Below are 24840 nucleotides of genomic sequence, written 5' to 3' on the forward strand. Positions count from 1 at the left end.
GTAACTGGTTTTCGTTTTCAACCTGTACCTGTGTACATGTGTACCTGTGTACATGCTTATAAAACACTGAAACTTCGAGACTTGCTGCATGCTGTATGGTTTTACCATGACTTTAGTCTCGTGACTCTATTAAAATTGTAAGAAATTCTCGATACTAGCCCTTAGCATGGCTTAAATTACCACTTATAGCTGAATGGTATGTAATGGGGGAGAAATTCAGCTGATTATTCTAAATGGATTAAATGCATGTTAAACGACATCCCCAAACAAAGAAAGAACACTTTTGGGTGTCAATCAGTGTAGGGATCACTGAAGTAATGTCAATAAACAGTTACAGTATATGCAGCTGTGAATAATTATACATTGTTTCAAACTTTACCATAACACAATTTGAGCTGTGGTGAGAAAACATACTTATCGGCAGTGCCAGGCTGAGTTATCGGGTCATTTTTTATTACTAACCTGTATACAAAATAAATAATAAATAAAAATAATAAACGCTTTAAAAGAAAAGCAACTATGGCTTTCATTAAAATAGAACTATCACAGATTAGTCATTTTAGAAGATATTTCAATATTCTCTAGTCCTAAATATATAAATTATGATGGAAAAACCCTCTGGACATTGAAATACAGACTTATTTATGAAAAACACAATGAGGGTATAATCTGGACTAGAGAGGTATGTTCTGGGCTAGCCTGTTTCATATCCAGGGTATATTCTGGGCTAGTCCAGTTTATACCCCGGGGTATACAACAGGCTAGCCCACTTTAACCCCGGGTATAGTTTGGCGGGTGTGTGTGTGTGTGTGTGTGTGTGTATATATTTTGGGTTGTTACACCGGTTTGGAAAGCACGTATGTTGGGGCCCATTTTGTAATAAGTACCCATTTTGTAATAAGTACCCATTTTGTAATAAAAAAAGACCCATTTTGTAATAAAATGGTACCCAATTTGTAATAAAAATAGATACCCATTATGTGTGGACGTATAGACAGGCATGATATACCCCTTTTGATATATTGGGGTGATATTTAGCTCGCCTGATGTCCTTCGTTCGCAGGATCGAACCTTCTCGGTGGACCTGACTACTATTATACTTTTTTTTCCGTTCTAACCAGTGCCGCACGACTGGTATACCAAAGGCCATGGTATGTACTCTCCTGTTTATAGAAAAGTGCATATAACATATCCCTTGCTGCTTTTTCGGTACGATTAGCCCATGATGTGGCGGTAGCGGGGTTCCTCTCTCATTATCTCTCTCAATATCAGCAATATTATACAGAATCATGATATGTGAAACTATTAATCATGGATAAATGGTTAATTAAGATAAAAGATACCCTAAACATGTTAGGCTTGGGAAATTATTGGTTAAATCAAAATATTACAAGTAAGAAAGCATTTACTCATATTGTAAGTCAAAGACTACAAGATCAGTATATACAAGCTTGGAATGATAATTTAAATTCATATCCGAAATGTTCCACATACAGAATTTTCTAATCGACTCTTTCATACGAACATTATCTTCTATATTTACCTGAAAAACTGCGAACAATATACTGTCGATTCAGGACTTGTAATCACTATCTACCAGTTGAAACTGGCCGATGGCAAAATATCGATAGACAAGAACGGAAATGTCCTCTCTGTAACACCAATTTAGGTGATGAATATCATTATTTATTTCAGTGTACATATTTCTCAAATGAAAGATTCATATATCTAAAAAAATATTATTATGACAGACCCAATACTTATAAAATATGTCAATTATTTAATTCGAAAAAGCTGTCAACGACAAATAAATTATGTATGTTCCTAAATGTGATTAACTCTGTTCTCAAAAATATCTATACAGCATAATTATAGACAATACGTAATGGTTAACATCTAAAGTATACTACTGCTTATAACACTGTTATATTATTATACCTGTTGTGTATTATGTGTATATCATGTGTGTGTGTGTGTGTGTGTGTGTGTGTGTGTGTGTGTGTGTATATATATATATATATATATACATATATATATATATATATATATATATATATATATATATATATATATATATAATTTTATATATATATATATATATATATTTGTGAAGCGTTTACAGCAGCCGTCTGTATAATATGTTTGTAAACCACCTCAATGCATCACCGTTTGCTGATCTGAGTTGAATAAAGTTCTGTTCTGTTCTGTTCTGTTCATTATCTATGTGGTCCTTAACTATATGTTCAATCACATATAAGCGTAATCAAAATTGTTTAGTGCGTTTTTAAATAAAACATTTGTTTTACTAAACGTGGGAAAGGTAAAGTAAAGTAAAGTTTGTTTTATTTAACGACGCCTCTAGAGCACATTGATTTTGATCTTATCATCGGCTATTGGACGTCAAACATATGGTCATTCTGACATATTTCTTTAGAGGAAACCCGCTGCCGCCACATAGGTTACTCTTTCTGATAAGCAGCAAGGGGTCTTTAATATATGCACTTTCCCACAAACAGGACAGCACATACCACGGTCTTTGATGAACCAGTTGTGGACCACTGGTTGGAACGGGAAAACGTGGGAAAGGTGGGTTTCTCGAATCAATACACGACACGATGACGAATTAAAGGGGACTGCGGACACCATTCCCGACCCCTATCCCAATATCAGCGACGGTTTAAATTAATAAATAAATCGGTTTTAATTGAATTAAATAGTTAACGAGTAATTATTACGATATACCTTCATCTACTTGCACATGCGTCTTACATTAAAACCACGAAAATACCAACTCGCAATAATTCGCAATTACAAGGTTAAAAGAAAATTGTGAGTATTTGTTTGTAGTTATGATTGTTGCAACCGTATATGGACAGAGTTCAACATTTTTGTTCCAATTATTGCATTTCTAGGAAGGTAGAAGAAAGGGGTAAACGAATGAATGAGTCCAATTTGTATATCTCCACCAACTAGTCCATTGGTTAAACCAAAATGTGCTCATTACATTTGTTTTATAGTTTTATCTCCACCAGGTCCTGGTTCCATCCTTGCAGAGGATCGGATCCCCATGAGAACAGCAATTACTAACTCCTCCATTAATGTCAGAAAATTAGATTTGTCTTGTACTAGCATGTACCGAACAATACTTGCTGTCCCGTTGCACTTATCAACGAGAACGTAACCTAAATAATATGCTCTTTGAGTAGAAAAGAAACCTGTCCCCCCACCTCCACCCCACCCACACCCAGGTTCCCTGGTTTCTAACTGCCTGTTCAGAATCAACCCTTTATCATCGTTTTGAAGGAAACTTCGTAAACAGATTATGCTTTCTTTATCCTTTCAGTTAGGCTAATTATATCCAAACCTTTAATATGACAGAACAAATAATTTAGAAAGGTAACTGGGTTTTTGTTTTTTCGTTTTGTTGTCATAAAGATCCCATCCTAACTCAGGCTGACAAGAGGTGAAAATATAACCTACAAGGGTATACCTTTAAAAACATATAACCTGGGTATGGAGTGTGGATGTGGTGGCGGCAGCCAATTCCCTTTTATTTAATGCATTTTAGATTGGAATTTTATTTAGATCAAAGGAACAAGAACAGTTTAATGACGCACTAAACTCGTTTGATTACTATTAGACCTATATGTGGTTAGACACATGGTTACGGGTCACAAAGATAATGAGAGAAGAAAACCGCTTCCGCCACTTCATGGGCTAATTGTACCGAAAAAAGCAGCAAGGAATATTTTATATGCACTTTCCTATTTATAAACAACACAATACATGCCACGGCCTTTGGTATACCAATCGTGCGGCACTGGTTGGAACGGAACAAAACTAATGGTAGTCAGGTCCACCGAGAAGGTTCGATCCTGCGAACTAAGGACATCAGGCGAGCTACATATCACCCCAGTATATCAAAAGGGGTATTCCATGTCTGTCGATACGTCCACGCATAATGGGTATCTATTTTTTTTTTTTATTACAAAATGGGTCCAATTTTATTACAAAATGGGCACCTAGTTTTATTACAAAATGGGCCTTTTATTATTACAAAATGGGTACTTATTACAAAATGGGTCTTTTTTTATTACAAAATGGGTACTTATTACAAAATGGGTAGTTTATTACAAAATGGGCCCCAACACACGTCTTCCTGTTTTTTAAAATGACTTGCGATACTTTTTTTGTGAAATGTTGTGTCATGGTAAAAAAAATTGTGCAACAAAATAAATCTTCAATTCAAACGTCTGTATTATTTTATAATTACAAAGGAAATTGTTTTGCACTCATCAACCTTTAACACCGGATTTATAAATAAACCACTTATCAGCTACAAATCGCCGCTAATGTGTACTGAGAGCCACTAAGCTTTCAAATGTCATGACATATCGGATGATTTAAAAAAACAAAAACATTCCAGTTTGAAAATTGAATAGCTTAGAGTTTGCCACCTTTTAAAGACCTTCTACAGGTGAAATTGTCTGCAGGATCGCTGTCGGCTTTCTCGAAGAGATAGTTCCATATTGAATAGTCCATAAGGTTGCAGTCGGCGAACGTAAAAGTGAATTTAGAAACGTTGGTGGCAAAAATAACACTGAATGGAATCAAGAAGTGTGTTGTTTTATCCTAGAAAACAAATCATGGGCTGTAAAGAAAATGGTTCGACAGTCAAACATATTTTGTAGTACATACAGCTGATGCTGAGTAGGTTTTCATTGGTATAGCATTTTTGGACATAATGTTTTGTATTGTCATAGTGCTAAAACTTCAACTTTATAACAATAGTGTCAAACAATAATTAAATGTTACGAGCAATCGAAGACACGATGTAGTTTAATTGTTGTCACGGGTATTGCAGGCGTCTTAACGAGAACACCATGACAACTATATATTGTTACCTGGACAACGTGTATAGTATGTGTATTATAAATACGGATAATTTACCAATGAAAGACGGACCAAAAGTAGAGACCCATATAGACTGAGAAGGTGTGACCCGGGGGGGGGGGGGGGGCTTGAGGTCTCAGTCGTAGTGTCAACTCTATTGTTCACCTATGAGCTTAGGCATATATATTTGATCTGTATCACCATGTTGTTAACTTATTTGATCATGTTTAATGTTGGAAAGTAAAATACAAGAACCTACATCACCAACTTGCGACTTCTGTTATTTCATTTAACATTCCGGTAAATCATTCATAAGAAAATCTACTCTGGGTTAGTATCATGCGCCATTGATAACTTAATACATAAATTAAATAAATGATTTGCTTATACTTGTGTTTCTTTTGCAAGACATAATATCTGTAGTCCTTGGAGACATTTTACTTACAATTACAAACACGTCCTTTCCTCTTAGTGCAGTCTGTGTCAGATTTAACAATGATAGATGAGCTTTCGTAAACGATGTATCCACAACTGCCCATACGATTTAACTTCCATATAACAAAATATGTGTACAACTCTGCAAAAGACATTCAAAGAGAAAAACCACAGTATATTAAATATAACACTCCAACATACTGTAGCATATCTGATCATCTTAGAGTTACAAACTGAGTTCCGTCTACTAGTGTACTGGGAATATGGACTTCTAATTCCTCATTATAGTATATTTATCTAAATATCAAGATAAACAAGTTATTGCAGACTTCCCCTAAGACTAGTTCAAAAAGAATAATTTTAGCTTCCCTTAAACATTGTAACCTAAAAAAGATTAAATATCAATGCTCAATATGGCAATATCTTTAATGGCTCCCAATAATGTAAATTTTAGGGGAGTAATTAATCACTTCCCTCAATTTTTGTTCACAGTTAGGTTTATTGTCAACCCGATTTTGTTCTATATCCAAAATGAACACTTTTGTCAGTCCATGAATTAGGTCTATTGGCCAATTATTGTTGTCAATATTATCACCATCTCTGCAGTTGGAAGTAAGCAGAAGACAAACAGTACATTGTTGTATCAATTCTCAACATACATTAAAGTTTCTTTGTTTTTGACGCTTATATCTAATCAAGGTCAAAGCAAACGGTCCTGGACACACACCAGTTGTCCGTGCTATCTGTTCAGAACAGGGATTAATTAGGAGATCACCTGTTTCCATTTTTTTCTTCGAGAGGTGATATCATCTAATTGACGGTGAATTAACAGATGACAACCGAGACGCCTATCCACCGTCAGTTAGACGTCAGTATCACCTCAAGAAGAAAAAAGAATGGAAACTGGTGATCTCCATTGTAAAATACCTTTTACGTTCTTTTATTTTATTTTCTGTAAATTATATATGTTTTATTTTTAATGTAATATAAATAGCGAACTATTTTCATTCACGAAATTCTCCGAGGTTACTCTTCCACATTTTGTAAAACGTGTCTGTAAGTGAATGACGTCAATCGATAGGAAGAGTCCATCATGGGCGTAATAAAATTGGAAGTAAATTTTCAAATCTAGTTATATGAAAAATACTATTGTGTATTTGAACCAATTTTTATTTATATAGACGCAAAAGCAACAACAACATAATACTTTAAACTGAAAGGAATACCAATAAAGCACTTTTAAGATGGAAGAACATAACAAAATTTCAAATACCCTGCAATATGGAACGGTCTGAAATGTAAACTTGTAAAAGTGTTTGTCGATAAATTATTGTGCTACGTTGCTAATTCATATTTGTTGTGTAATAAATTTTAATGGTTGTGAATTTCAACTCTACAACCTGTCATGCTAAAGGTCGGTCTCATTTGAATAATTCTGTTGATGTTGGGAGCTGTGTTTGTTGTAATATTCGTGTTTTGCAAGTTCATTTGAAAACTTTGAGAGGCCATGATCGGGTAAACGGAGTCACTTGTCGCGTTTTTAATTTGGGGTTTACAAATGTCGGTTCCAAATTTTGTTTGCTTTTTGGTAGTTTTAGAGTAGATATTCTCTAAAAGTTCCTCCATATCAATTTTGTTTATGTTGGCAAAGCGTGAGTTATCGGTATCGGCTGCTGTCAGTGACTGTACATTCTCGATCAGCTGATTTCGCTCAGCAGGACGATTGTTAGTTGAAATTCTGCTTGAAGAGGCCGATGCAGCAAGTATTGCTATATCGTCTGGAGAATATTCTTCAGGGTCATATTTCTTCCAATTCACCCAATTCACCCAAATTAAACGACCCGGCGTCTTCTATGTGTACGTCAACCATATTTACAAATAGTGACACTTCATCGCATATGAATACACGTAAACAACGTTACAGTACTGAGTAGGTGCATTGACTTTCGGATGTAGTATGTTGTAGAATGAACCACTTGTAATCAGTCAAACAAAATGCTTGATTTCTTACAGGTATTTTACAACTGCTGATTGTTAGCGGTTAGTGAGAAGTCAGTCGGCGTTATGGTCGTACCATCTCCTTCACCCACTGAATTGTGCACTGACTGGGTTGTAGCCGGTATTGGGGTTCGAACCTATCACCTACCAGCGTTAAAACCGATGAATACGCCGCGTAATTAATAATTTATAACAATTACGATAAAACATATCATTATTTAGAATGAATGAATATTTAACAACACCCCAGCACAAAAATACACATCGGCTATTGGGTGTCAGAAAAGATAAGTGTCATTAATTAGAATACAAAATGGCGTGCAAAATAATGCATGCAAGTTATACTGTTACTAGTAAATTTTCTTAAATATAAAAGTGAATAGTGTGTTTTCTACACTATGGACCTCAAATCGTGTTTAGAATGTTTCACGTGCGCGGATGGTACGCACTCTCTAGGTACGGGTCTGCAGTCAAATATTTTGATGCCAAAATTGCATTTAAACTTCAAATCAAATTAATTTCATTGTATGTTGGTGGTTCCTTGACCTGTTAGTTGTTTCAATTCCAAGTGGCACACGAAACCCATAGCTCATTCTAATCATTTGCGTTTGGGCTAGTTGTGAAAAGTCAACTAATTCATCATGGCTTTTAATTTCGTTAATAGATAATGAAAGGATCACAAATGTGGACCACACTGTAAGCAGACGCGTGTGCATACTATTATGCAGGGGTTGGTGCGGGCAAGTCAAGTGTCTGGGGATTGGGCGAAAATGTTTTTTGTTTTGTTTTTTTAATAAAAATATATATTTTTAAAAACAATCACCGTGAGCAGGGGGTCGACCCATAAACTCCCCAACGCGTGTCTATTAAGGTTAGTAAAATTAAACCCAGATTTTGTTTAATGACGCCACTAGAATAGATTGATTTATTAATCATTGTCCATTGGAGTTCAAACATGGTCTTTGATATACTAGTGGTGGGGCATTGGTTGAGACAAGAACAAAAGCAGTCAGAGAATGGGTCCACTAACGTAATTCGATCCTATGACGCAACCACCCCAGGCGAGAGCTCTTCTGACGGAGCTTGATCCAGCCCTAAGGTTAGTAAAGCTTTCTTTATGGGTTTTGTCATGGTAAATAGGAACAATTGCGTGTACCGTACGCTTAGGCTAAAGAAAATGTATTACTTGAGGATACATATCTCATTCCGTTCCGTTGTGGTCTGTCCTGTTCTACGTTTCACCAACACTCTATTTACATTACTTAAAAATATATCAAAGTTCAAGAAATTTGGCACCGAGATTTCTCAGAAATTAACAGAATAGGCACAGTGAGAAAAATATCGAGATACATTAATAGAAATAATTAAAATATTAGATATAACAAAACTACTTAACTAATACATAATATTATTAACGTAGACCATACCTGTATGATAAATGCTAACTGTTTCATTACTACCACAATACTCTCTGAAGTTACCCCAACACCCAACTTGGCCAGTTTCACTGTCCGCCTTAACATGCGGTCGGTATGAAGTGTTCAAGCAATAACATCGGCTTCCCTACAACAAAATATGTTAACATTTCAAATCTAAAATTGACGGCATTCAATGGAAATATTTGAATTTATTGACTTTTTTTTCCTGATTTGCACAATTATATATTACTATTGTTATAATATATATTTTATAAAAACTATCAGTGTTTCTACCAGACAGAAATTTTTGGGTATGGCGCTATGAAATTGAATATTTACAATATGTGCTGAATGCGATAGGAGGCCTTCCCCAGAAAGAAAATGGGTTAGGGTTAAGAAAATCATACAGTAATGATAACAGCAATTAATTTTGTCAAAAGGTTAACTTAAAAATATAAAATGTGCAAAAACATTTGGATATGGCGTCATACCCATTTTACCCTCTGGCATTCATAGTGAATGTTCTCGTCACAGCCAGTACACCACGACTGGTATATCAAAGGCCGTGGTATGTATTACCCTGTCTGTGGGATGGTGCATATAAAAGATCCCTTGCTGCTAATCGGAAAGAGTAGCCCATGCAGTGGCGACAGCGGGTTTCCTCTCTAAATATATGTGTGGTCCTTAGCCCTATGCCTGACGCCATATAACCGTAATTAAAATGTGTTTAGTGTTAGTGCGTCGTTAAATTAAACATTTCTGTAATAACTGAGTGTAATGACTATTTAAATTAGGGATGTAGCGTTTCTGCTAGTGGACTATTAGTGCCCGAGTGCGTTATTAGCACCGTTACAATTTAAAACTTGCTGTATGTTAATACAAACTGATACATTTATTTCCAACAGACTGTCTGCCAGCACGCTTTCTTAACTGGGACAGGACGTAACCCAGTGGTAAAACGCTCACTCGATGCGCGGTCGGTCTGGGATCGATCCCCGTCGGTAGGCCCATTGGGCTATTTCTAGTTCCAGCCAGTGCACCACGACTGGTACATCAAAGGCGGTGGTATGTATTACCCTGTCTGTGGGATGGTGCATATAAAATATCCCTTGCTGCTAATCGAAAAGAGTAGCCCATGAAGTGGCGACAGCGGGTTTCCTCTCTCAATCTGTGTGGTCCTTAACCATATGTCTGACACCATATAACCCTAAATAAAATGTGTTGAGAGCGTCGTTAAATAAAACTCTCTTTTTTTTTGCTTTAATTGGGTTTTAATTTTAGTGGAACTGTTGGTTGGCCGAGTGGGTAAGGTCACTGGCTGTCAAATATTTCACGAATCGGTGCTGTAGGTTCGATTCCTGCCAGTTCACATTTATGTTTTTAAATATTACAATTTAATATCAGTTTTATTAGCATGTTTACTGTTAATTAAATTGCATTATGATCCTGATATTTACTATTCAGAATATTGTCGTATTAATTTTGATAGACCTCATAATTTATTTATACACACCCGTTAAACTTCAGCAAAAGTAGTATATATGTTCATTATCTAAACACGAGTAGTGCAATTATTGTATGTTTAATTAAACATGTGTCCTAAAATGAATATAACATTAATTTTATATTGTAACCTTAATTCATTTGCCCCATTTCCCCATTAGTATTATATTAAATTGTAAGTATTTTTGATACATTATATGGAAATACTGGAATGCTTTTTGTAAACGGAGATTAAAATGGGACTTGGAATACATACTGTAGCGTATAATAGCGAACATATGACTTTATTGTATCACGTGACCGGCCTCGGTGGCGTCGTGGTTAGGCCATCGGTCTACAGGCTGGTAGATACTGGGTTCGGATCCCAGTCGAGGCATGGGATTTTTAATCCAAATACTGACTCCAAACCCTGAGTGAGTGCTCCGCAAGGCTTATTGGGTAGGTGTAAACCACTTGCACCGACCAGTGATCCATAACTGGTTCAACAAAGGCCATGGTTTGTGCTATCCTGCCTGTGGGAAGCGCAAATAAAAGATCCCTTGCTGCCTGTCGTAAAAGAGTAGCCTATGTGGCGACAGCGGGTTTCCTCTCAAAATCTGTATGGTCCTTAACCATATGTCTGACGCCATATAACCGTAAATAAAATGTGTTGAGTGCGTCGTTAAATAAAACATTTTTTTTATTTTCTTTTTATTGTATCACGAAGAGTTACGTAATGAATATTACTTACCTGCATTCCAATATATTTTGGGTTTTTGGTTTGACACTGGTAGAAACAGCGACTCGCTTGATTGTCGTAGGGAATGTCGTATGTATTACTTTTGTTGGACACAATTCGTGAAGCATTTACTTGTCCTATGTAAGGAAACAACGACTCGTTGTTTTCTGATAGAAGAAGAAGAAGAAAGTGTTCCAAATGTAATAGTAAATACAAATCTTCATTACTTTTGTAAACAGCAACATTACAAAACAAAAACAAAACAAAACAAAACGCCCCATACTCCTCAGTTAGTGGTTAAGGTATATAATATCTCTTTAAAATAGTGTTTGGGTTTGGAAAACAATATTTTAGAAATGATATATATTTTATTTCTAAATGTACGAGGTCCTTCTTGTAAGTTGTATATTTTCTTAAAGTTGGATGATTTTTTGCTACTATAATTAAATTGATGGTTGAGTCAGAGTAGAAAGTGCAACAACAAATGTTCCTGTTTTATGTTTCTTAAAGTACATTAGTTTAGTACAGTTAAGCTTTTCTATAACATTAATGAAATAATTTATTAACACCCACCTGTCCACATCCATGAACTATACTGGATTTTTGCACCAACCCAGTAATAACCAGGTCCGACATTTTGTTGCGGCTCAGGATCAGTAGCAGTGTAAAGTCTTCTACCACGAGCACCACACTGGTGCAATGCTTCTCCCCATGATACATTGGCTATTATTTCCAGGTCACCTACAACATAGCAAATTATCGAATTATTTCTTGTTTAACATGATACCATTCAGGACTAGGTCTACCAGTAGATCTAACAACATTGCGTAGACTTCCATGTCCAGCTGACATTTAATCTATAAATAACAATATAAATATCGACCAATGACACTTCGCCTTTTATAGCGTTATTCGGGAGCATAGGGATTCTAAAAATATGCAATAGGCGAACTTGTTGGTCTATTTCAACATTGAAAAAAAAACAGGGAGAAAAGTGCAGTAAGAAACTTTGGATTCTATACTAGTATAAACAGATTTTATGGCTATACCATCACGGGTTTTTTGTTTCGTCTTAAAACGAATTTTATGTAAAATGTTATATTGAAATTAGTTTCCGGCATATTTCGTAATTCACCCGAATCACTTCGTATACCCTCGGCATAATCCCGAATGTTTTCAATTTTTTTTCAAATCACTGGCATAATTTTGCAAGTAAGGTTTTGAGTGGTCGAAGAAAGGTCAACTGGACTTGTGCTCCAACGGGCTGCTGTTAGATCCACATGTAATAATGGAGCTAATTTTAATTAGATTGATGAAAAACAACATATAGGCGTTAAACGATGCCATCAGCAGTGCTACTTAATTCGCCATCCAACGGCAGATCATGTTTTATTTTAGTGTTGGGGGCAGTGCCAACTCTCCGGTTCCGAAACCTATGGGACACAGACCAATGAAGAAATAAAACATTATTGTGTGAGTACTAAAGATATAGTGGTAAACCTACTATAGTCCTGTTCAGTTGTTTAGACCCTAAGTGTTTTGCAAATGTCACGCTTAATACCTATTCTATCCTTTTTTTCTTTACATTTGCATGAAAACGAACCCAAACCCCGACAGGTTTTACATACAATTCATCATCTAAAATGCACGAAGTTGACTTATTTCCATTTTACAAAAATCTCTGTATGTTTTGCATTCAGTTTCGTTCTCCTATAAATAACAAAGCTATTTGCATAACAAAAGATATACGTGAAGGCCATTATAGCACTGTAACACCCCGACATTGTGCAAGCTGATTCTTGTTTGTTACTACACCCCAGTTGTGTTGAATTAGGTACGGCATGTAAATATATAATTTATAAAATCAAAATCAAATAAATAATGTATTGGCAAAATTGATTTAATATACTACATGTACATGACATTGTTACATGCAATTTTTACGTATATGTTTAAAGAAAAGGTTAGACAAAGCTGGTACACATTTTACATTCAAAAACATGCATAACCTTGATTCAATGAAGCAAGTCAAATTTCGAAGTATATCCAACATTTCATTCCTCAGTTAAAGCTACCAGTCCTGCCATTGGTGATAAACGTGACAGTGTTGTCATAAAATGTTGCTTCGTTAGGCCAGTAAATTCATGCAGTTTAATCTGAACTAGTGTTAGTGTACCAACTGCTATTGTGCGGGGTCCTAAAACGAGAAGCGGTACCCTCAATTTTTATTTGGGAGGATTTACTTTAAGGGCGATGGGTGATAGTATGTATATCCAAGGTGTATATGTTGATAAATAAATAAATAAAATAAAATAAAATAAAATAAATTAAAATACCTTTATCAGTTATGAGTTGTGGATAGTCATAATATGATATATAGCATGTATGATTCTTTTTTTAAAAAGGTCTATGATAGATTTTTAGAGGGGTGGGGCATGTGTTATTAAATTAGGAATTAGGAATGATGCATATAATGAATAGACCACTCCATGGTGTCTTTTTCGAATACAATTTTTATATCAACTCGTGATGTGTGAAAACCATATTTTCACACATTACTCGTTGACATAAAAATAATATTCGGAAAACCACCATGAAATAGCCTCTATGTAATTCGCCAGTTACTCATTGACATAAACATAATATTGGAAAAAGAACCACTATGAAATAGCCTCTATGTAATTCGCCAGTTACTCATTGACATAAACATAATATTCGAACAACCACCATGAAATAGCCTCTATGTAATTCTATGTAATTCGCCAGTTACTCATTGACATCAACATAATATTCGAAAAAGCACCATGAAATAGCCTCTATGTAATTCGCCAGTTACTCACTGACATAAACATAATATTCGAAAAAGAACCACCATGAAATAGCCTCTATGTAATTCGCCAGTTACTCATTGACATCAACATAATATTCGAAAAAGAACCACCATGAAATAGCCTCTATGTAATTCGCCAGTTACTCATTGACATAAACATAATATTCGAACAACCACCATGAAATAGCCTCTATGTAATTCTATGTAATTCGCCAGTTACTCATTGACATAAACATAATATTCGAACAACCACCATGAAATAGCCTCTATGTAATTCGCCAGTTTCACACCTCATACGAACGTGGGTCGGGACGTAGCTCAATGGTAAAGCGCTCGCTCGATGCGCGGTCGGTCTGGGATCGATCCCCGTCGGTGAGCCCATTGGGCTATTTCTCGTTCCAGTCAATGTACCACGACTGGCATATCAAAGGCCGTGGTATGTACTACCCTGTCTGTGGGATGGCGCATATAAAAGATCCCTTGCTGCTAATTGGAAAGAGTAGCCCATGAAGTGGCAACAGCTGGGATTCCTCTCTCAATATCTGTGTGGTCCTTAACCATATGTCTGACGCCATATAACGGTAAATAAAATGTGTTGAGTGCGTCGTTAAATAAAACATTTCATTCCTTCTTCATACGAACGTAGTCACGTCGCATCTGACAGCTAGCAACAAGAGTGTTAGATTTCCGATGATGTAGTGTATTTTGGTTAGGTAACAAACGTTACTCTTCACGCGCATAAGTAGGGGAAACGAGTTGACTTTAAACTCCGGCCACTGTCGGATTCTCATTAATATGCACGATAGTTCATTAATATGCAAATATATTCACGACGTCATAAGTCAGCCCTGTAGAGGAATGATCGGCGGACATTATGCACTGATGTAAGTGTTGATTAGTTCAGTAATTAAGCTAGAACAATGGATAGGAATCACTGCCGTATACGGAAAATTGCGTGAGATACGTGACCATTTTGCGTGAGGACAGATGTTTCGTAAAAAAGACCACACCGGAACACCTGAGTCTGTGAGAAAGCGGGCTGTGTAAACATGGTGTCTACATCTTAGTATCGATTCTTTGTTCTCTTCTTGGGTGGATGTCCAATGGTTTGTTAACAAATGGACTCGTGTTGATTTGTTTCCTTTGCTAGACCAATGTTTTATATTTAAATTCTTTCTAAGTTTTAAAGGATGTGATTGATGAAATAAATTGGTCACCGTTAAAACTAAATTTGCGACAGTACAACTAGCATTAACAGCCGCGGTCAGTGGGTGTGACGCATCATTGTCATTCAGTAGTATGGGGTGGGGGGGGGGGGGGGGGCGGGGGGAGGGGGGACAACACAGAACACTTAGACAGCTTTTACTGGTGTTACAGGCAGTGGCGGATCCAGAAAATCCATTTAGGAGGGGGGGGGAGCAGTGACATGAGATGGAATGCCAAGGGAACTTTGGGGGAGGTTTGGAAGGGGTCGTAAAAAAATGAAAATGAATATATTATAAAATTATAACTATCGTAAAATTAAGGGGGGGGGGGGCGGACCCCTGGGGCACCCTAGATCCACCTCTGACAGGTATCAGCTTCAAAGGTTCGTCATACTTCTTTATGACAGGATAAATGAAAACACCCAGCTGGACCAGGCAAAGTGAGGTAGCTTGATCGTATACCTCGCACAAAAGGTGTCCTCAGCAAAAATACTAAAAACTAGTGCTGCATACTAAGCAGGTCATAAACAACTGCTACCAAACTCTGGGATTGGGAGTAAATCAAAGACTGCAATGATCAATTGATTCCTTTCTGTACAGCACTTCCAGAGACAGCCAAACTATGTATGAATCAGATTAGATGTGGCTGCAAAAAGGCATGGAGACCTCCTTGAACATTTTAACAGCATTGATGTGCTTGTGCAGGAATGTGTTGCCCTACAGACAGACTATAATGGGATAATGAACAACCAATTTTGGTTTTCACAATTTGTCCTATCTAATTGATCAATTATTTGATTTCGAAGTATAAAAAAAATAGATATACATTTTTGTTGTAATGTTTACTGAATTCCTTGGGTGTTTAAAATTAGCAACTTAAATCAAATATTTATGTGTAATGGATGCCATAATATTCACATTTTATTTTTTGATGGCGGCCATTTTGAAAATCAACATGGCGGCCGTAGTTGTTAACAGATTGCGTGTGTCCTCCTTTTACATGAAAGCGAATTAAAAGCTATACCAGTATGCAAAGTTTCACACTTTTTTTTCTTCACTTTTTGAACAATTCAAGTATATTTTAACATAAGCTACTAGACTACTGCTGTAAACGGAATTTAGGTCAGGTATGAATACAAGTCCTAAGTAAGGAAAGAAAGAAATGTTTTATTTAACGACGCACTCAACACATTTTATTTACGGTTATATAGCGTCAGACATATGGTTAAGGACCACACAGATTTTAAGAGGAAACCCACTGTCGCCACTACATGGGCTACTCATTCCGATTAGCAGCAAGGGATCTTTTATTTGCACTTCCCACAGGCAGGATAGCACAAACCATGGCCTTTGTTGAACCAGTTATGGATCACTGGTCGGTGTAAGTGGTTTACACTTACCCACTGAGCCTTGCGGAGCACTCACTCAGGGTTTGGAGTCGGTATCATGATTAAAAATCCCATGCCTCGACTGGGATCCGAACCCAGTACCTACCAGCCTGTAGACCGATGTCCTAACCACTACGCCACCGAGGCCGGTCCTAGGTAAGGAACCCATAACAATAAACAAGGTATGGTTCCTAAGAAATGAAGGTCCGATAGGATTAATCGTCCTTGTATCTTGTGTTCCTTTTGCACCGAAGCAACACAACACACACACACACACATACACACACACACACACACACACACACACACACACACACAGAGAGAGAGAGAGAGAGAGAGAGAGAGAGAGAGAGAGAGAGAGAGAGAGAGAGAGAGAGAGAGAGAGAGAGAGAGAGAGAGAGAGAGAGAGAATTAGTTTTAACATTATTATGCTTGAGCTGTTCATTTACAATTAAAGACACTGTTGGATGTTTCATAAATCATCAATTATCGTCTATCTTACCCAGCGTTTACCCGGCACATATTTTTCTTTCAAGGGGCTAACATAACAGGGCCCCGTTCCACTAAGTGATCTTAGCTCAACTATCACCTTATAGTACGTGTTACTGTTCACTCTCGACACTGTTAGATACATACTCCTAACAACATTATAATATATATAAATAATATTTAATTTAACACAAAGAAAAATGTAATTGTTTTACCACTTTTAGCCGACAGCAGGGGGGAAACTCCACCAATAATTCCTACAAGCAGACGAACAATCCATTGTACGTCAGCCGCCATGACACCCAGTCAACAGATGAACAAGGAAGTCAATGGAACATCGTCAGACCTGTAAAAATACCCGGAGAAGTAACTACTATTTTCATTGGACTGTAACTCGATGACTGCACTGTTCAGTAATTACCGCATGCGCTACTGCACGCTTAAAGTGTGTGAACTAACACCGCCTTTAAGTAATAAAATATGTTTTAATAGTATCGAGTCGAAACCTCTTCACAATTGTGTTGCTTATCTAGTGCATATCTTGACACTGTCGAATTTTATCAAGCTCTGAAGTAAAAGTATTAAGTATTTGTTGTTGAGCATTTTTGTTTTTCATTGTTTACAAGACAGAGATACACAATATATTATTAACTAACACCGTGTTTAAGTAATAAAATATGTTTTAATAATTCGAAATCTTTGTACAATTGTGTTGTATATCTAGTGCACGTTCTGACACTGTCGAATTTTGTCAAGTTCTGACGTAAAAATATTAAGTATTTCCACGAAGATATTTGGTCTGATTTTTAATTGTTTACAAGACAGAGATGCACAATATATTATTATGTTAGTACGCACAGAGGTTGGTGGCATCCTATTAATTCATTTCAAATTATTTTCGTGCTTATATCCAATTAAGGTTCAAGCACGCTGTCCTCGGCACACACCTCAGCTATCTGGACTGTGTGTCCAGGACAGTGTGTTAGTTGTTACTGGTTAGTGAGAGAGAAGAAGGTGTAGTGGTCATACACCTACCCATTGAGTAGTTAAAACTCGCTCTGGGTGGGAGCCGGTACCGAGCTGTGAACCCAGTACCTTCCAGCCTTATGTCCGTGTCTTAACCACGACACCACCAAGGCCGGTGATGACATCTTAGAAGTTTGTTTTAATTAGCGCTTTTTATGTGTTAAAATAACCAGCCATGGTTGTGTACCGGTTAATCCATCACATCCTGGTACCAACTCACAACAAGGGCGAACATTCAATTAAACGAAGGGATATAGGGCCATTACACCGTACCTCCCCCCCCCCCAATCACTAACCATTAACCAGTCCCTCCTCTCCCCAATCACTAACCATTAACCCGTCCCTTCTCCCCTCCGAATCACTAACCATTAACCAGTCCATTCTCTCCCCAGTTACTAAACATTAACCCGTTCCTTCTCTCCCCAATCACTAACCAATAACCTCTACCTTCTCCCCCAATCACTAACCAGTAACCCGTCCCTACCCCTAATCAGTAACCAGTCCCTTCTCTCCCCAACCTCTAACCAGTAACCCGTGACTTCTCTCCTCAATCACTAACCATTATCCCGGCCCTTCTCTCCACAATCAATAACCATTAACACGGCCCTTCTCTCCCCAATCACTAACCAGTTACCCGGTCCTTCTCTCCCCAATCACTAACCATTAACAAGTCCCTTCTCCCCCTCCGATTACTAACCATTAACCAGTCCCTTCTTTCCCCCAATCATTAACCAGTAACCCGTCCCTCCCAATCACTAACCAGTAACCAGTCCCTACTCTCCCCAAACACTAACCAGTAAACAGTCCCTTCGACCTCCAATCACTGACCATTGACCAGTCCCTTCTCTCCCCAATCACTAACCAGTAACCCGTGCCTTCTCTCCTTAATCACTAACCATTAACCCGTCCCTTCTCCGCCTCCAATCACTAACCAGTAACCCGCTCCTCCCAATCACTAACCAGTAACCAGTCTCTACTCTCCCCAATCACTAAAAAATAACCAGTCCTCCGCCAATCACTAACCATTAACCAGTCCCTTCTCCCCAATCACTAACCATTAACCAGTCCCTTCTCCCCAATCACTAACCATTAACCAGTCCCTTCTCCCCAATCACTAACCATTAACCAGTCCCTTCTCCCCAATCACTAACCATTAACCAGTCACTTCTCTCTCCAATAGCTAACCATTAACCAGTCACGTCTCTCCCCAATAGCAAACCATTAACCAGTCCCTGCTCTCCCCAATCACTAACCATTAACCTGGCCCTGTCCTAGCTGAGTGCGAGCACAACACATCATCGTGTTTGAACCATAATGGGATATAAGTACAATAAATGGAAAAGAATAAATGTGTAAAAACATGGTAACTACTACATTACACTTTGGTCTTTGGAAACCACGATTAGCAAGTAGTCAGTATGTACCTTTTATTTTAAAGTGTCGTCATTAACACGCTAACTAGCTAAAGCTAAAATACTCAAGTAAAACCCCAGAAAGGCGGGTGTGTGTGGGGGTGGGGGGGGGGGGGTGGGGGGGGGATGGGGTGGAGCAAGCGACACCCCTATTTGATTCGATAATCACATTGTATACCCTCCCCTCAAAACTATTGTTTTTAGATTACACTTCACCATTCACTTTCGCATGCATTACAGAATAATTTCTATGTCAGCAGAATATATTGTGAACAAAAATAGGACAATGTCGAAAGGGCCACGTCACTGCTAAGTTTAGGAAGTACATATTATTCGTAAGGTCCATGACAAAAACAAAAAAAGAAGAAGAAGAAGAAGAAAAAAAGAGAAGACAATCTACATACGTTGACCACGAAAAGTTGAGTTTTCCCACCCTTATGCCAGAAAATCAGCTCATTTTGCTGTTATATACATGGCAGCGTACAACTTGCACAATTATTATTTACTAAAAATCACAAGTAATAAAGAAGTTAACCCCCTTAGCCAATTAAAACTCGCGTTATTTGCAGAGTGAATTAAAATAAAGAATTGAACTGAACTAAACTGATAGAACAAATATAATTGGTATATATCGTGACGGATGATACTCTAGTGAAAATTCCATCACAACCACCACCACCACCAACAACCACAAAATTACACACCCCCCCCCCCCCCACCCCCACCCCCAACAAATAAAAACTTCTAGCAATATCAACAAACGAAGAAGTTAATGTTTTAGGTTCGAATAACCACACCAGGCCTGTAAATAAAACCTACACTGACTAGCTTGTAGAAATAACTATGATCTTATCAACAACAATAATGTAAATGTTTTACCAGTTTCAGCCGACATCAGAAATAAAATCCCGCTAAGAACTGCAATGAGCAGACGACATATACACCTTACGTCCGCCATGACACCCAGTCAACTCGACAAGGAAGTTAGACAGACCTATTTGTGAAGATACCCGGAGATAACGTATTATTTGTAATGCGGCTGAGCTATAATAATTCGCTAACAATACAACCACAGAATGAATTTCAAACTACTGACATCCTTGGATGGCGAAATGTGTGGGGCTTTTTTAAATTTAAATTGTTACTTAAAATGTATTATTGTCTCTTGGTTATTTATATAATTTGACGTCTATAGCAGTTATAAATAGTACAATTGCTTTAGCTGCTAGTGTTAAAAATGGCGACTTGTTAGTTGTGTATATATATATATATATAACAGGGGCGGATCCAGGATTTTGTAAATGGAGATCACAAAAGTTTGACTTTGTCGAAATGTTTGTCCAGTAGTCTGATTTAAAGCGACTATTCGCATATTACATTGTCTGCCACTGTACGAACAAGAAAGGTGGTCATATTTTTTTTTCTTCAGAAGATGGGGTATTGCGCCAAAAATGGTTGTAGACTTCACAACAGTTCGATTCTGTGACAAAATACCCTACAAAAACAAACCGAGAATCGCTTGAGAACGAGACGTTTGTACGTCATTTATTGTCATTCACTAATTCTTTCTTGGTGTATTTTTTATGAATGAATGAATAAATGAATGAATGAATACATAAATATGAAATAAATAAATTCATTCATTCATTTTGTGCTTATATCCAATTAAGGTTCAAGCTCGCTGTCCTAGGTACACACCTCAACTATCTGGGCTGTGTGTCTAGGACAGTGGGTTAGTTGTTAGCGGTTAGTGAGAGAGAAGAGGGTGTAGTGGTCTTACACCTACCCATTGAGTCGTTAAAACTCGCTCTGGGTGGAAGCCGGTACCGGGCTGCGAACACCATACCTACCAGCCTTATGTCCGATGACTGAGGGTTAGTTGTTAGTGGTTAGTGAGAGAGAAGAGGGTGTAGTGGTATTACACCAACCCACTGAGTCGTTAAAACTCGCTCTGGGTGGAAGCCGGTACCGGGCTGCGAACTTTGTATCTACCAGCCTTATGACCGATGATTGAGGGTTAGTTGTTAGTGGTTAGTGAGAGAGAAGAGGGTATAGTGGTCTTACACCTACCCACTGAGTCGTTAAAACTCGCTCTGCGTGGAATCCGGTACCGGGCTGCGAACCCAGTCTTATGTCCGATGGCTTAACCACTACACCACTGAAGCCGGTGATAAATAAAACGTTTGTTTTAAAGTTTGTTTGGTTTAACGACACCACTAGGGCACACAGATGGTAATAAATAAATAAATAAATAAATAAATAAATAATTCCTAGCCTTAACTGTCCGTTGACTAGTTTATCAACAGTATGCTTTACATTCGCCATTCTTCCATCGTTTTATTAATTCAATTCTTTATTCACCGTAAGCACAGTGGCTTATTGGTATAAACAAACAACAATAGTAATAAACATACAATATGACATGTACCTACAAAATGCATGAATGTTTTGTTATTCAGTTTACGTATTGAAGCCGCGCCAAGCCGAAATGATCCAGTCAGATAATATAAACACGACACATTCTATTACGAGTTTCTCCTTTCAACATACAGTACGTCTACACCGTTACGGATAATAGCGACGTTTATATATCTTGTACAGTAACATCGGAGTCGAGTAGTGCTTAAACCTTTATTGGATATGGGGGGGAAAAAAAAAAAAAAAAGAGAAAAAAAACAGAAGAGAAAAGGACAACCTAACAACAATAAAAAACGAGCCCGTAGGATTCGAGGGTGGGGTGGAATCGGGGTGGAGCTATGCCCCCGTTTAAGGACGAAATGGTCATTGTGTCCCATTCTATATGAATAAAAATGAAAATATAGCGTGTGCCTCCTCCAGTAGAGACTGTTCCCACCACTCCACATACCATTCCTATAGGCATGAGAAAATAAACCTACCAACAAAACATGTATAGCAAATCTACGCCATATTATTCAAAATAGCAGCAGGTTGTTTTTTCCAGTGAGGAGACATGATACAAATTCAAACTACGTCACAAGTTAACCTGTATCTCAGCATGCTTGTATTTTATAACACATTATTTTCTCCACCAGTAGATAATTTTATTTAGTTGTAATTTACTACGGGTACCCAATTCAAGATATAATCTTTACATTTCACTATAGTTAAAAGTTAAGATATACCTTTTGGCCATTATGTAATGTTGGTGATACTATCATGTTAATATTTCTGATGTAGCCATACCAGGAAGTTGGATACAAAACAAGTCTGTTAACTAAGGTATTTCATGTCACGTTTAGATATTAACACAGCGTAATTTACGAATGTTAATGAAGTAACAGAAGTCTCAAGTTGGTGATGTAGTTTCTTGTATTGTACTTTCCAAACATGAAACGTGATTAGTAAGTTAACAACATGGTGATACAGATAATATACAAGTCAGAGCTCTTGGGTGAATGACACACAGGTCTCCCGATAGAGATGACATTGCTTATGCTACCAAACTGTCTCTCGGATCATCCAGTAGAGTTTGTGCTTTGTGAGAGAACTTCAAGGCATGTGAACAGTATCTGTTCTCCCCAAGTCTGTCCTCATGGGTAAATTATCCTTATTTATAAGAAGCATACTAAACACGTATCTATGTAATATACAGTTGTCAAGGTGTACTCGTTCAGACGCCTGCAATACCCGTGGCAACAATTAAATTGCATTGTATTATATTGCTTGTTACATATTTAATTAGTGCTTGACACTAATTGGTTTGATTGGCATGTCTCTAAGTGGATACCATGGCAGACTACCAATTAACTAATTCTAATTAAAGCACATGTAAAAATAAAGATATAATCCGTATTGTTATAAAGTTGAAGTTTAGCACTATGACAGTTATCCACCGCCGGAAGAAATAACACGTCCTCGTGTCTAACGAATAAACTTGTTAAGATAGTTTGTATACAATGCTTGAAATAGTTGTCCCACGTCCGAAATGTGGTATCACAAATAAACCGTTTCATCTATTAGAAACGTTTTTCGCTTGTATTGTAATCTCGTTGAGTCAGTTGGTTAACATTGACGTCGTCTGAAACAGTTGTAGTTGACAGGCTGTTTATATCGAGTTCGAATCCAGGCACTGATGCTGATGGTGCTGTCGTCTGTATAAACGTATACATGATTTTGGCTATGTGAATGTCAAGCTTACGTTCTAATATCAGTTCAGGTATCTCAAGATTATGAATTTATTGAACATTAATACGTTTACTGTTTATATTATTTATTCCGAAAAACATTTAATAATCAAATGAGTCGTTATTTACCATCGGTGATATTTGTCTCGTCTTATGTACTATTGTGGATAGGTTGTATTACTCAATGTATTTAGTCTTTGAACTAGTTCATAATTATTTTCCCGTCTAAGATTTTCTAACTCAGTGTTTTGTTGAACAAGCTTATCGTAATAACTGGTTGATTGTTGATGTAAAGCATCAATGTCTGTTTGCATTTTATGAAAAACAATTTTGTTAAACTCTTCATTATTTGTATTACTGATACGAGAATCTTTTAAGTCTTCTGTCAATTTATTTAATATACTTTGTAACAAAGCTACATCTTTTTTAGACTCTTGGAGTTCTTTTGTATTTGTACAGGTTTGTTCTAGCTGTGCTTTTAGTGAACTGATTTCCTGAGATTGGTTCTGGGTGGTTAGTTGTGCTTCTGTCAAATCGTTGGTTGTTTTGATAAAATTATTTCTGGCTTGATTTATTTCCCTACTGGACTTTTGTTTGGCCTTAAGAGCATCGAGTTCTTGTTTTAGTGGGTTATTTAAGTTGACAACGCTAGTGACAGCCTCAGCACCTAAGTTAGAAAATGGTAGTTGCCTAGCACAAAATTTTCGAAATTCGTACTGAGGCTTTCTAATATTGTCCCTTTCTCTTTGTTTATCCGATTTTTGTTTAGGTTTAGAAATGTTGTTGACTTGGGTATGATGTTTGGAGTATTTATGACAATTTATGTGGTTTACATCTGAGTGAGCATTTAGATTAGAACATTTTAAACAGAACATTTGTAATGGACATAGATTTGCATGACATTCACAAATTATTTTGCCAAATAACCACTTACGGTTATGACAGACCGTGTCGCTTGAGAAGTTCCGTTGTGTAGAATTCTTAAGTTCTATTTCTGTCAAATCTTGATTAGAAAAGGTTCATTTTCGCAAGACTGTGCTCGTTCTATTATTCTTGATTCCGTTGTACTTGGCTGTACCTGGTTGCAGAGTCACGTAGATTGTGTTGTAGTCGCTTCGCTGTAGTCAGGTAGATTTTGATGTACTCACTTGGCCGTATAATAAGGTAGAATTTGATGTACTCACTTGGGTGTAGAATAAGGTAGATTTTGATGTACTCACTTGGCTGTAGAATAAGATAGATTTTGCCCTGCATCTCCACCACTTAACACAGCGTACCTTACGAATGGATGTTAAATGAATGAACAACAGAAATCTCAAGTTGGTGATGTAGTTTCTTGTATTGTACTTTCCAAACATGAAACGTGATTAATAAGTTACC

General features: G+C 37.2%; 1 protein-coding gene across 1 annotated transcript; it reads right to left on the reverse strand.

Moving 5' to 3' along the window:
* Positions 1–10021: 10021 nt before the first annotated feature.
* LOC121391687 lies at positions 10022–20282 on the reverse strand. Its single transcript, XM_041523227.1, has 5 exons — positions 20195–20282; positions 17093–17223; positions 11539–11706; positions 10978–11132; positions 10022–10102 (listed from the first exon to the last, which is right to left on the reverse strand). Exons 2-5 carry the CDS (start codon positions 17172–17174, stop codon positions 10022–10024), a joined length of 486 nt encoding a protein of 161 aa, XP_041379161.1. The 5' UTR covers positions 17175–17223; positions 20195–20282.
* Positions 20283–24840: the final 4558 nt, after the last annotated feature.

Source organism: Gigantopelta aegis, unplaced genomic scaffold, assembly GCF_016097555.1.
Source record: "Gigantopelta aegis isolate Gae_Host unplaced genomic scaffold, Gae_host_genome ctg2836_pilon_pilon:::debris, whole genome shotgun sequence".
NCBI lineage: Eukaryota > Metazoa > Mollusca > Gastropoda > Neomphalida > Peltospiridae > Gigantopelta > Gigantopelta aegis.

Coding starts and splice junctions, on each gene's coding strand:
- LOC121391687 (XM_041523227.1), bottom strand. CDS start 17,174: ATGGCGGCTGACGTACAATGGATTGTTCGTCTGCTTGTAGGAATTATT. Junction 11,707..17,092: donor CCTGCTGTCGGCTAAAAGTG/GTAAAACAATTA, acceptor GCTATGTTGTAG/GTGACCTGGAAATAATAGCC. Junction 11,133..11,538: donor TAGTTCATGGATGTGGACAG/GTGGGTGTTAAT, acceptor TTCTTCTATCAG/AAAACAACGAGTCGTTGTTT.